We start from the raw sequence: 13,206 nt of genomic DNA, 5'->3' as shown, positions 1-13,206 counted from the left end.
GTGTTTTCACATCATTTTTACTAACACACAGAAAGGCACAGTGGCTTCGATTCCTGGGGACTACACGCCTCATGCTTGTGCTCTACAATTTGCAATTTAAACCATCATACTATATTCATTAGTTATAAAAGCTAGTTAGGAAAGTTAATTAATGACTGAACTAATTACTTCCCACAGAACCATTAACCGCCCATCAACATCTAGCGTACGTCGGGTTGGGGATGCTGAGTACGTCTCACGAACGTACACATTTGCTCCCGGCTACGTTTTAACTACGCCCGTACTACCGTGCTAATCAAGAGAAAATTATGCGAAATGGACGTCGTAGGACCGCCGGTGCGGATCTTCGAGGGTCCTGTAGAGGATCTCTATTCCAGCCCCATAGGTACCGCGCACATATGAAAACATCATAAATTTAATCATGAGATAAGCACAACGACGCAAGTGTGTACCCAAAATACTTTATTTCTATGTTGACTTTATTTACATGTGCATTTGTACATGCCTGCTGGCACATGAGCAGTACAAATAATGAAAAACGTGACAAGGTGCTATATCCAGATCATTCCCATTCATACAGATAGTGATCACAATATCGCCAAGTTATGTAAACAAGAAAAAAAATCCATCCAACATGTTACTTGCCGTATAATTAGTTGGAATCTTGTATGGAATCTACGCAACTGTATCCTCACGCTCCTTCACTCCTTATGAATGGCTACCAGTCTCTTTATATTGTTCCTTTCTGTGTCTTTCCGCCTCTGAAATTCACTGGGCAAGTCCTGCCACTGAGGCACACTGATAAAAACGACAGACATAATACAGGGATCATCGGTCTCTGCCTATGGCACATACGCATACCAGCGTTTGGCCATACTTCCCGTTTATCTAGCTTTCTTACCTGAAACGCATAAGACAGTAAGTAATTCCAAGACTGCTCATAGAGAAACATCCCACACTCTCTCGGAGATGCTGAAACGCACACAGCAATGAATGCATGGCCGATGCTGAGCGGTATAGCCGTTTATGCCTGAAAGAACATCAAGAACACAGTGAGTGGACCACAAAGTAAACGTAGCACACACGTGCTAATATGCCTATATTGCAAGCTCAGCCATGATCAATTGCATTTTTTTTCACTAGCCAGTGGGCTACAGCGACTTGAAGAACAAAGGAGTCTAAAACGCGAGCGCTAACAAACAAAGGCACCACGGCCGTTTACCTGTATTTCGTCAATAGGTAGTGGCCCTCGATGGAGAATCCGTTGCCTACAAGGCATATGCACCTAACTCTTCACAAAATTCAAGCTGCACTGGTGCTGTTCGAGTTGGAAATTACAGTATTACTCCAGAGTCATTGCAGACACCGCCATGTTTCTCCAGCCTCTCCAGCGGCGTTTGAAATCACCCGCACAACGGGCTATGGCTATGGCATCACGCGATTCTCTCTTCTGCGCGTTGCGAAAAAACAAGCCTTCTGCGCAGATTTCTCCTTTCGAGGCGACGCAGTCAGACGACAGAGCGGGAGAGAAGAAGGAAGCGGAGGGTCAAGAGCGGAAAGGAGTGCTCAAACGGCTCTTTGTGGACACAGTGCGGATGGGGTGCGCACGGTGTCCACAGGGTGATACATGTGGGACGTCCGCTGATGTATACTCATTGGAGCATCCCAACGAACGCGTCCAGGAGGCGTTCAATGGATGTTAAATTTAGGCTGCGGATGCTCGGACCCTTGTCGGCTGTCCAGGGGCGGTTACTGGTTCTGTGGGTTATGGAATACCACCTTTGCGTACTGGGAATAGATATACTCAACGATTTTTCGAAAAAAAAAACGAATAACGAATTTAGGGAAATCTGATCAGTCTACCGTGACAAACCCTGTATTTTCGCAGAAAAACCATGGCAAGTGCGCGCAATCCTGATGGGCAAAAGAGTTTCAAATCTTGCGGTTCGGGAAGCCCCCGGCTGCCAGTCTGTGACGTCATCTCAGTCACCCAATAGCGATGAGCGCGCCTTCTTTTTCTTCCCTTCTTTTCGCGGTTTCATTTCGCGCCGCCCCTCCCAAATTCTGACTAGCTATCACTTCTAGTTGTAGCACTTCTAGTTGTAGCAGACGGTTCTCGCCAGCTACTACAGATTTTTGGACCAACTGGATCTCACCATACGCCAGGAGTGCACCTTGGGGCGAGATCACCACTGCTGCGCGCATTCTTTTAAACCAATTTTCTCAGAAAATTCCCATTTCCCAAAGGAAACAGTTTGTCTTACTGTTCCTGAAACTTGTATGCCTATATCACGCTGTAAAAACTGTGTTCCAATTGCCTTCCATGTTCCTGCAGCAGGCCCAAAAACGTACGACTTGTTCGTCGTTTATTCGTCATTTAACGCTTATTCGACGTTAAAACAAGATGTCCAACCCACCCTATTTGGAAGCTACCGCGAGCGATGAGCCGCGGAACATATGTCTCACGCTCCTCGCGATGGTATAACGCCTGTTCCGCAACTTGGGCACGCTACAGCGTCCCGCGAAAGGGTTTTCACACAGGAATCTGCCTCATATCGTTGAGGCGGTTTTAACTGTTCGCGAGGGCGCAACTGCATGGTGCCGGACTGACGGTCAGACGAAACGTCGGGTACTGAAAGGGGCGATCTGAGGAAATATCTGTTGAACCAGGAGAGTGTGAAGCATTGCTGGAGAAATCCACGTCAGTAGTGTCATTCGTGTACAGTGGGAGCAATCACGTAACTCTAGCTACATGTTGCTCTACACTGGGAGCACTACACACTGGGAGCAGTACGTAGTTAGCAATGACATACCAAGCCAGACGCTGATAGCAGGACGCTGGGATCAGTGTGAGCTGTCAATGCTCTCCTGACGTTGCTCTACACTGGGAGCACTAGACGCTGGGACCAGCCCGTATTTAGCGGTGACATAACTAGCCAGATGCTGTTAGTAGTCCCTAGTAAAAATCTGTCTGAAAGGCCTTTCAGGATTTTCTGAGAGGCCTGACGGACCTTTCAGGTTTCCGTGAGAGGTCTGAGGGGACCTCTTACGCCGCTGTAAGAGGTCTGAGAGGCCTTTCAACCTTCCGTGAGAGGTCTCTAGAAGACCCTTCAGGACTCTGTGAGAGGTCCAAAGTCGCCTCTTAGGCTGTCGTGAGAGGTCTGAGAGAACCCTTCAAGGTCCCATAAGAGGTTTGAGGTGACCTCTTAGGCTGCCGTGACAGGTATGGCATGGTCTTTCAGGCCTGACAGCGCGTACAGCGCGGTCCTTGTCACACGGGCAACCTTAACCGAGATTATGCCTAACCGCGGTTAGAGAATTAACCGCGGTTATAACCGCGGTTAATTCTGTTCTTCGTTCTTCTGTCTTCGTTCCTATAGGAACGGCATAAAACCATTCCTTCCTTCCTTCAACCTTCCAAACCAAAACCTTCCTTCGTTCCTATAGGAACGAAGACAGTTCGCTGCTGCCACACGCGCAGTTCACGATCCGGTCGCCAATGAAAAGGAAAACGACGAGGAAGCGGGTTCCGCATGGTCTTTTTGCTTTTCACCACTCAGCAATGGTAAACTCCGCTCATCGTCGAAGTATAAAAACAGTAGTTACTGATACTTTTTGTTTAGATTACCAATCTTCAACCCCACCTGCTTTGCGGTGTATGGGCCTTCGCCGGTCGGTAATGTTGCATTTAGTTGATCTGCCATCGCGGCGCAAATGGGCACGTTGCGCCTATTCGAACGCAAGGCTGTCAGATTATCCTCCCAAATGCGTAACATGGCTTGCGTTGTTGCGTCAGACCAAATGATACGCTTTTGAGAGGACGTTTCTTCACAAAGTACACTTGACACAACGGGAACGGGTGCCGCCATTCTCGGTTAGCTGCCCTCAACCGAGGTTGCCGAGCTCGGTTACCACAGACCGCAGTTCGGGCGCTAACGGCGGTTACGCCAGACGTGTGACAATCGCGAACCGCGGTTTCCATAACCGCGGTTAAGACTGCCCGTGTGACAAGGGTATAAGTCGTCGCGCGTCCAAGGAACCCCCTACACAGGACATTTTCTCGAGTGTACACGGCTGGAAATTACAATGACCATATTAGCAGAACTGAGAAAAAACATGTCAGCGTGTTCGCATCACATTTTTTCCCGTCCAGCCAACAAACCCATGCAGCGTCTTTGTGTATTTACATTGCCTTAATTGGCAGTTACATGCAGATTTTAACCTTTCTGAACAAAAAGTGACAACGAAATTACCAAGAAGCATTATCTGCTAGTAATAGTGGGACCCACAGGGCGCGATGTAATTCTTCTTCTTGGCCGTTAGTGGCGGCTACGCGAGCGGCAGACGGGTAGGAAGTGAGATTCTGAGAGAAGGAAGCTCATGCCCTGCCTTTTGTTTGTTTCTGAAACCAACAAAATGCAAGACATGAGCTGCTCACAGGTGGAACGATTGATTACAAACAGAGATTGTCCGTGTTGGCATGTAACCGAGAAGTATATAGATCTAGTCAACTAAACAACACCTGTTATTTATAATGACTGTCCACCGGTTAATCTGTCTGATGTACCTTTCCCGATAGTGTTTACTTGCAAATGAACTGAACATGAGAAGAACAATACTGAAAACAGCATTTCTCAAAGGTGAAAACAAACACAGCTTGATATGTGCACGTCACATCGTGTATAATAGCTCTTGTAATTGTTGTCACCTGATAGTGTCCCACAATTTTGGCAATATGTGGAACTGTTGACGGTACGAGTTGGACACTGTTGCCACTATACACTAACAAAACACACCCGACACAAGCTACTGAAGAAGGATGAACATGTGAGTCGTCATTCTTCAACACAGCTAGAGTGACAATGGGGTGCAATTTTGGGAGGCAATTGCACTCCCAGAACTGGCCAGGGGCGTGAAATTGCCATCCGTTTGAACGCTGTATGGGTGGGGGCGCAAGTATTGTCGCTTTTCCCCCCAAGCGCCATTGTAGACTCCAGTCCTGCTTCAAACAGTAGTTTTTAATACGTGCTCTAACATAGTGCGCATTGAGACTGCATTGTTATCAACTTGTGACAGCAACCTAGGGCACGACCTGTCCATTTCTGTTGGGACGCAAGAACATGTACAGCATGTTGGTTTAACTGCATGATGAAAAACCACGATAGGTGCGAGGTCGGACACGGTCAGCATGCATTCTGCAGTGCACAGCGTGCATCAGCATACATTCTGATTGGATGCAAATAACTATTGCCCTGTCACAAGTACGTTCTGCACGGTTTATTCCGATTATACTTTTGCTGCCATTACTGCAAAATTTGCTGCTATAGTGAGCTGTCGGTCATCACCTAACTGTCATTTATCTTGAAACGGTTCCGATTGGTTCCATTTAATCAGCGAGTGCACAATACTGCCATGGTTTGAGCAACAAATACACAAGTAGCATATGTACTAATTTGGTTTCTTCAGTGCAGAGTACACAGCACTTCGCAAAGTGAGCAATAAAAGGTAACTGTAGGCTGCATTCGTGCAAGGCTACACCTTGCTTCGAAACAGGTTCTATCTTTCATGTAGCACCTATTTGTAACCAAAGTACCACAAATACAGCCTCTGCTTTCTTTTTATCGGGTTTTGTGAGGTGCTCTGCAACAAATAACTATTGTGAAAGCTATCACTGCACAGTGAAGCTTTTCATTGCTGTGTGGCTGCATGTTTGTGCCATTAAAAATTTTGCTACAGCAATATCTTACCACAATGTTTCGTGCATTAAGATGTACTCTCACCCCAACCCCATCGGGTATCTGAATGAGGGCTGGTCCAGTCTTTGCCCAGTAAGAATTCGTGTCCCAATAAGCCCCTGCTGCTCAGTTTCAAAATCTTGCAAACCTCTGAAAGTTTGGTACGCCAGATGATGTGTAGTAATAGAGTACTGTTTTTGCTACAGTAAAAAAGTAATGTAATGCACCTGTCAGAGACTTCAGAAGAAAGCATATGCCAGCAGTACACGACAAATGCGCTTCAAAACAAAGGAGGCACATTTTATTGGCAGAGGATTGTCAAAATTTCACTTGGTGGCAGTTCTACTCTTTCTCGTAGAAATTTGGCATGTCGCACAAATATACATCTCGTGTCACTTTCACACAAACACAGACACTTTCCATGTCACAAGAAGGCAAGACACGCAAGTTTTCATCTTGCGGGGGAATGATGCACTTGTGAACATATGTTGTGCTACCCAAGCAACCATCTGTGATAAGCTTCTTGGACAGAAGAAAAATGTTCCCATCGGCAACAGTCTTTAGGATGTACAGAACTTCACAGAAGGCACCATCCTTCGTTTTAATGAATCGTGTACAGGTTCTTTTGCACCGCTGATAAGCAGCACACTGTACGTCTAGACCTAAAATGCGTGCTCGATGATACATCTGGAATGCAGGTACATGTGAGAAATATGCGGATAGTACATTCTGTTGTGCAGCAGTGAATCTGACGTCTTGAGCATTGCCTAATGTGCCGTTAGTGCGACTTGATGTTCCTCTGAGGAACATCCGAAAGATCACGTCTAGGTGGTGCGGAAGGCTGATTTTCGTACTTGAGAACAAGAGGCTCTGACGCATTATCCACCTTTCAGCCACTTGCTTAGCTGCCCCTTTGTACGCCGTAATGAAATGGAGAACTGTTCCATTCGCACTCTCAAACGGAAACATCGACGTGGCCCACAGGGGTCCAAGGTGGGTAACACATTTTGGCAAGTGCATCAGCAAATGCATATTAGATGTCTCAGCACTTTCTCCATAAAGGGGTGCGACCTGACAAAGGAAACGTTTCAAGACATCCTCAGCTACTCTAATGTCGCTATGGCTAACTCGCTTTTGCAAAAGGAGAAAAATAGCCTGACAGAGCAGTGAGAGGTGGGCATAGTACTGTCTGGGTAGAATTCCCACAAGGCACGGCAGGGCGTAATACAGCAGCCAGTACCTCCACTCTTTCGCCTTCCATAGTGCCCTCTCTTTCAGTCCTCGTGGGTTGCGTGAAAACATGATTGGGGGGGGGGTTATGCGCACTAGGCGGTCATCAATGGAGGCCAGGGATGTTCCAATGTAGTACGCAGAGTAAGTGCTTGTCATCCAGGCTTCAGTAAGTTGCTTTATCACGCCTTCCAAGACACAATGCATGTATTCTGGTACAGTGCCCCAAACAAGGTCTAAGGAGGGGATCCTTGCTATTGGGGTAGCTCCGAAGATTCCACGAACAGCCTGTCCGCTTCTCACTGCAGCCTTCATGTCATGGAGTACACCGCGATGAGTCCTCTCTAGGTCAGTGTGTGTGTGGGGGTACTTCAGTACTCCTAAAAAGAGTGTTGCAAAAAATCAGAAATGTGCACAACTCAGAAATATGTGAAGTAAAAATACAATAAACATCTTATGGAGACCATGGGTTATTATACAGCTTTGCTAGCTCCGAAAATTATGTCCACTTGCAATTATGTCCAGCTTGTTGTTGGATAGCTCACATCCAAAATTAATAGCAAAGTCATGTGAATGCTGATATGCTAGCCGAGAAGAGCCAATGCCAAGGCTACAACAATTGTAAAACTAGAAATCACGCTAAAGATTCAGTGCATTCAAAAATCATCTAAAACATATTTAGCCAACTTGGAGATTGGGAGACATGAAGATGTGATAACATGGAAGTTGCATGATAACAAGAACATTACCACAGCGTAGGTTGATGATTCCTGCTTATGTTCCTCCCTTTTTTTGTTTTTGTTTAGCTGTTCTATCAACACTTCCCACACGAGCCAGTCAGTCTTACAAACTTTAGGGCAAATAAAGTACTCTTATGTACAATTATGATCATTACACCAATGGTAGAAGTGCAAGGGTGCATGCGATCTGGTACATTGTGAGTACGTGTCGTGTTGTCTTTTTCTGTTCCGTGATTCAGGTTTTATCGTCGTTTTATAATGTTCAACACAGTTGACAAATCGTATGCTGGAATACCAATTAGCACAAACTTTCCTGCAGCCATTTAGCCGAAGGTCCACTGAATCTTACTAAGCCTAAAATGTGACTTTTAGTTCCTAAATCTGTATTTTACGTGCCCAGTGTAGCCACCTAAAACTACCTTTCCAGTGCCTCAACATCCAATGTACACTTATAATAAGGCCATTAGTGCAATGCTATACGTACCATCCACAAGTGTTCCCTTTTGGTAGCACCAAGGACATCCGTAATACCCATTGAATTGCTTCCGGTTAAGTACAGATGCTCTTGCAGGTGCATCGGCTACACAGCAAACTGCATAAACCTTTGAGCACAGAGCTTGTCCTGTCCTGTAGCATTTCCATGTAATGCACCCGATGTTGAACAGTTGATCCACAAATGCGTTCAAATAGAGCATCATGTCAGGCTTTTGTTGTCCAAACCATAGTGCACATAGCATAAGGTTTTGAAACCGTGCGATTACTGGGAGCTCGTTCAACATTACGTGAATGGGCCACATGGATCTTGTGGTTGACTTGAAAGCTGTTGACCCATCGGTACTGAAGCTGACCGTCAAATCATAGCGATTGCAGCAAAACTTCCTGCGGGTGTCCCTAATAAGGCTGTCATCTGACAAGTCATTGAGTGTGTAGTTGTTCGAGCTTTCCGATATTTTTTCCAGGTTCTTTTGCAGGGTTTCACGAAAGTGGTTTACCAAAGCTTGCAGTTGTTGCTTCAAATTAAAAACAATGAAAAATGATCCTTCTGAAGCCAGCGCTGTTGTTGTTGAAGTAAGCTTGCATCGTTCACACTTCATTTCTGTGTCTTTGTACGGCATTTTGTGCACACCAAGCACTTCATGGCACTTGTGACAAAAGAAGTGGAACTTAACAGCAGCATGGTGGGCACGCTTCCAAATTTTTCGGAACAAGTACTTTGACGGTGGCATAACTACGTCACCGAACAGGGTATTTATCAGCTTTAGAAGCCCGTCCACTTGTTCCCAAGAAAGGCCGGCAGAGACGACGTAGGCTAGGATCAGCAAAAGCGCTTGGGCCCGTGTTGTCTGCTGTCCCGGCAAAGTGCTTGTACCGTAATCCTCTTGAAGTTGCGCCATGTCATCATCAAAGCTTTCTCCAATGTCTGGCTGCTGGCAATCCGAGGCATACGGACTTTCAACGTCTTCGGATGGCGATCCTCCCAATATTTCGCTCGCATCAGTGAGGCCTTCGTCGCTCAACGGTGAACGGTCGCTGTCCGAGTCACCAACGGTTTCTGTTATCTCTACTGGTTCGTCGGCATCAGTGATGTCCTCGTCGCTCAGCAGTAAATGATCATTAGTAGACTCACCAACAGTTTGTGTTAATGTTTCGGTGGCACCAGTGATGACTTCATCGCTTAGCAGTAGACGGTCAGTATCCGTGTTACCAACAGTTTCTATGGATGCAGCATTCCCACTTTCACGGTTACTGTGGTTGCTGTTTTCGCCCAAAGGTTGATCACCGACCGCTGCAGCGCTACGCCTGGCATTTTTTTTCTGCCACGAGATTGTTTGCTTCGGGATTTTGTACTCTGCGCCTGGTTCGAGGTATCGTTTTCTTCTTCTTCGGTGTTCCGATGACATAGCCAACAAACAAAGGGTACAAACGTTACAAAACGTTTTGTATCATCGCATCAAGGAAGATACCCACTGCACGTAAAGCAAACAAACAAACAAAACAAAATACAACAAGAATGATGTCGATATCGGTGATGCAGGACCAGGAAATGTAGTCCTGTCTGCTCTACTGTCCCTCGACATTTTGACTAATTTTGGTTCTTGTTCTTGTAGCAGCTGCTGTTTGTATTTGACGCCTCAGTATGACTGGAATGACCAAGATGCGCTGATGCACTCATTACACTGAAATAAAGTGTAACGTTGCCAAATGAAAATAATTATGCTCCAGCAAAGAGTGTGACGTGATGGGCATCGATAATTCGTAAAGTTACGGTTATCATATGATGATTATATATTTTTATGCACGCAATGGCTTTTCTTTGCTCTTTTATTGTACTTTCCTGCAAGTACGCCGCATCGCTGTTATAAAGGGTGCATTAGTGGCATCTCTTGCTTCAAACGTGGCAACCATGGGTGGCATCCTCATACAGTGAAATCTCGTGTTTGCAGGGCACCATATTGAGTGTTTGCGTGTGTTACAGTGCTTCTGAACTGGTGTAGTCGGTGTAGTCGTCCTGGACACGCTTCCCTGTGGTGCATGTTAGATCGCGTAGGATGTTCGCCCTCATTAAGTACCGCATAGACAATACGAAATCGGTTGTACCTGCGTCACACATAGAAAACTTCGAGCCCATTGATGACCAGGACTTCAACCCGGATATATCATATGATGTGTTTTGGACCGGCGACGAAAGCACGGAAGGTGGCTTTTATGAAGCTCAGATTATCAAGCTCAGTGGTAAGTAGTGAGTTTTGATATGAAAAGTAATAACATACAAAAACTGCGGAGAGCGGTAATGCTACTTGCTGGTTTGCACGCTGCATTGCGCGACTGTGTGGGCCGTTTGCAAAAAAAAAAGAAGAAACTTTGAGCACGGTCTTATGCCCAATAGCTTTGACCAGGCATTGCGCACACTCGTCGCACGTGCGAAACACTCTACAAAAGGTATTTAGAATGAGAACGTTCTCAAAGTTTGCAAGCAGGCCAAAGGTTTGCTTAATTTCATCAGAGAGTAGATGTGGATTCTTATTTGCAGTTTTCTCACTTATCCTTAAGTATACTTTGTTTGTCCAGCCACTGTAGAGGGTCTCACTGGTAGCAGCAGCAAACGGCAAAGGCCCACTGGGAGCAAAACTGCCACCCATCCCTCAAGTCATTGCAAGGCTAAGGTAAGACATATTCACTTTGTTGCTTTTTAACGTATTTATGAATTATTTAGAACTTCAGTAGTGCCTGTACCATTCCAATACTGTCGAGACACAGCGGGTAGGCAAACAAGCGGACAAAATAATTGACAGTATTTTTATTGTGTTTTTCTGCCATGCTAGAACAAGCTGCAGATTAGATTAAGCAAATGCGGCAGCTATGCTAACGTGCAAAACATCCCAGACTTTAATGCAAATGTGTGATCCAGGGTGTCTACTAACGTGGAAAACAAGAAATTTTAACAGGACTGAAAAAATCTGGGAATTGTCAGCAGACTGGCGAAGGGAAGATCAGTAATTTTTGCTTGCTGGGGTGTCCCAATTTGCAAGACACGGTGTTGAACGCACTTTTCCCGTAGTTGCACAATGGACCGATGAAGATGAGCAAGCCGCCGCGTGCTATAATGCACGGTTAGCACCGACGCGATGATCTGTGGTCGTTCACGCAACATACTTTGTTACATTCGTGGCATATTCCTTTTGGATTTTTTCTGAGATGACTCTGTGCGCAGACAAACCCTATGTCCCTTCCAATTGCTTTATGGCAACTGAAATTGTTATAATGAAGAGGTGTCTTCTTTTCCGTCTTTTTAGAAGAAAAGGGAGAAAGCTATCCTCCAGGAGGCCAAGCGCCAGAGGCAAATTGCTATGATTGCAGACGTGGAAGAATCTGAGCGGATGGTGCCCCACCAGTTGTATGAAAATGTCTGCGATGAGCTGAAACGCACAAAAGAGGAACTGCAGAAATGCCGTGAGCTGAATGATCAGTACCAGCAAGCTCTTCTCGTGAAAGTTCTGAAAGCAGGTGAAACTGTTCTTAGTGCCTATATTGACATTCCTGTGTGATGGGTTCTGCTGCCGCCTCCAATTTATTGCACAAGCATATTATTTCACGTTTGGTACATGGCAACACAGTAATTTTTGCCATTTTATTTCAACTGTTTTTGTTATCACAGTAAGGTGTATTTGGGCTATATTCATTGTAATTTGGCACAATAAGAATGAAGATCGGGGAAATTCAGGCATATCTACGACTCACTTGACTATCGGAATAGCTCTCCAGAGCACTATAGTACATACAAATCTGTAGGAAAGCTTGGGATTTTTAGCTGTCTTTATATTATCCATCACAGTGAACCTCACATCCTTGTAGCAAGTGCTTATTATTAGCATCTATTGCACACTATATTTTGCTGGTGGCTGGTAAAGGTGGGAGGTGTAAAGTAGAAAGTACAGTCGATTACTTGAGAATGATGGAAGGAGTGAAGAGAGATAGGGCTGATATGTATGTTCTCACAAGGTGTATGAAGTATGATGCAGGCTAGAATAATCAGTTTTCACTAGTTTGTGAATACACAAAGTATAAAACATGTTGTGCCTTATGTGTTTCCTTTTTTTTTTTTTCTAGATTGCCACTGCAAGAGCTCAGCCCCAGTCCAGCATCAGCTGCAAACAGTTTTTTCTGTTGGTGGTGGGGATGCTACCGTCCCTTCCTGTACAACTTTTCAGGCTGTGCCTGCGACCCAGTGGCAGCAATTGGACCTTTTGGACTGTGTGCCTATCAGTCAGCCACCCACACCTTTGGGGCAGCAGCAGCTGGAGCCCAGAGGTGTGGACGAGGCACTTGGAGACATGTCGACTCCTGGACTTGGCGTGTGCCCACAGCCATGCAGCGAGATGCAGGAACCTGCAGTGTCATTGCGGGCAGAAGATCAGACTTTGCCCAGTCCTAATCATGACCAGCCAGAGGAAGGTGAAATGGTAAGGTACCTAGCCTTCTGAGTTTGGCTACCATTCTTCGTTTTGGCTGCAAGTGATGCATCACTTGTTTTATAATGAAACTTATGTTCAGTTGTGGTGCATGTTATATTGGAACCTGTGCACACCTAGTGCATAATGGGTACATGAGCATGAATTAGAGGTTAAGACGTGGCCCTTTAAGACGTGGCTCAAGTCACTGCTCACACAAACCATCCTTCATGACTGTTTAGGCTGTGTCTGTTAGGATATGGATATTTGGAGGCTTTGATGCTGCGAACGCACTCTTTTGGAACACCGAGGCGTGTTCTCAACTTGCTAAAAGTTACTTCATCTGCAACCGCACCTCTGATGAGCAGATTAGACTTAAATCTCCGCCTGCAAGACCAACAGTTGTGCCGCGGGAAATGCCGTATTGACTTACCAGCCTTGTTGGTGTATGGCACTGGTGCAGTGTGTTGACGTGCGAATGTAAAATGGTGAAGCGACAAGCAGTGTGTAAAGGCAGTTACAGTGACTTCTATTCTGCAGGTTGACATTGGA

General features: G+C 45.6%; 2 protein-coding genes across 3 annotated transcripts in view; one reads left to right on the top strand and one right to left on the bottom strand.

Moving 5' to 3' along the window:
- Nucleotides 1-13,206, top strand: part of LOC135378947 (uncharacterized) — a 342,028-nt gene that overhangs the window by 54,388 nt on the left and 274,434 nt on the right. The window lies entirely within an intron of this gene.
- Nucleotides 6,078-7,331, bottom strand: LOC135379165 (uncharacterized). Its single transcript, XM_064612410.1, has one exon. It carries the CDS (start codon nucleotides 7,278-7,280, stop codon nucleotides 6,078-6,080), a length of 1,203 nt encoding a protein of 400 aa, XP_064468480.1. The 5' UTR covers nucleotides 7,281-7,331.

The sequence above is a fragment of the Ornithodoros turicata genome, chromosome 1 (genome assembly GCF_037126465.1).
Source record: "Ornithodoros turicata isolate Travis chromosome 1, ASM3712646v1, whole genome shotgun sequence".
NCBI lineage: Eukaryota > Metazoa > Arthropoda > Arachnida > Ixodida > Argasidae > Ornithodoros > Ornithodoros turicata.
The sequence above is the reverse complement of the archived record's forward strand: the minus strand, read 5'-3'. Positions and strand labels throughout refer to the sequence as shown.

Bases quoted from the DNA above. Each gene is read 5' to 3' on its own strand.
- LOC135379165 (XM_064612410.1), bottom strand. From the start codon at position 7,280: ATGAAGGCTGCAGTGAGAAGCGGACAGGCTGTTCGTGGAATCTTCGGA.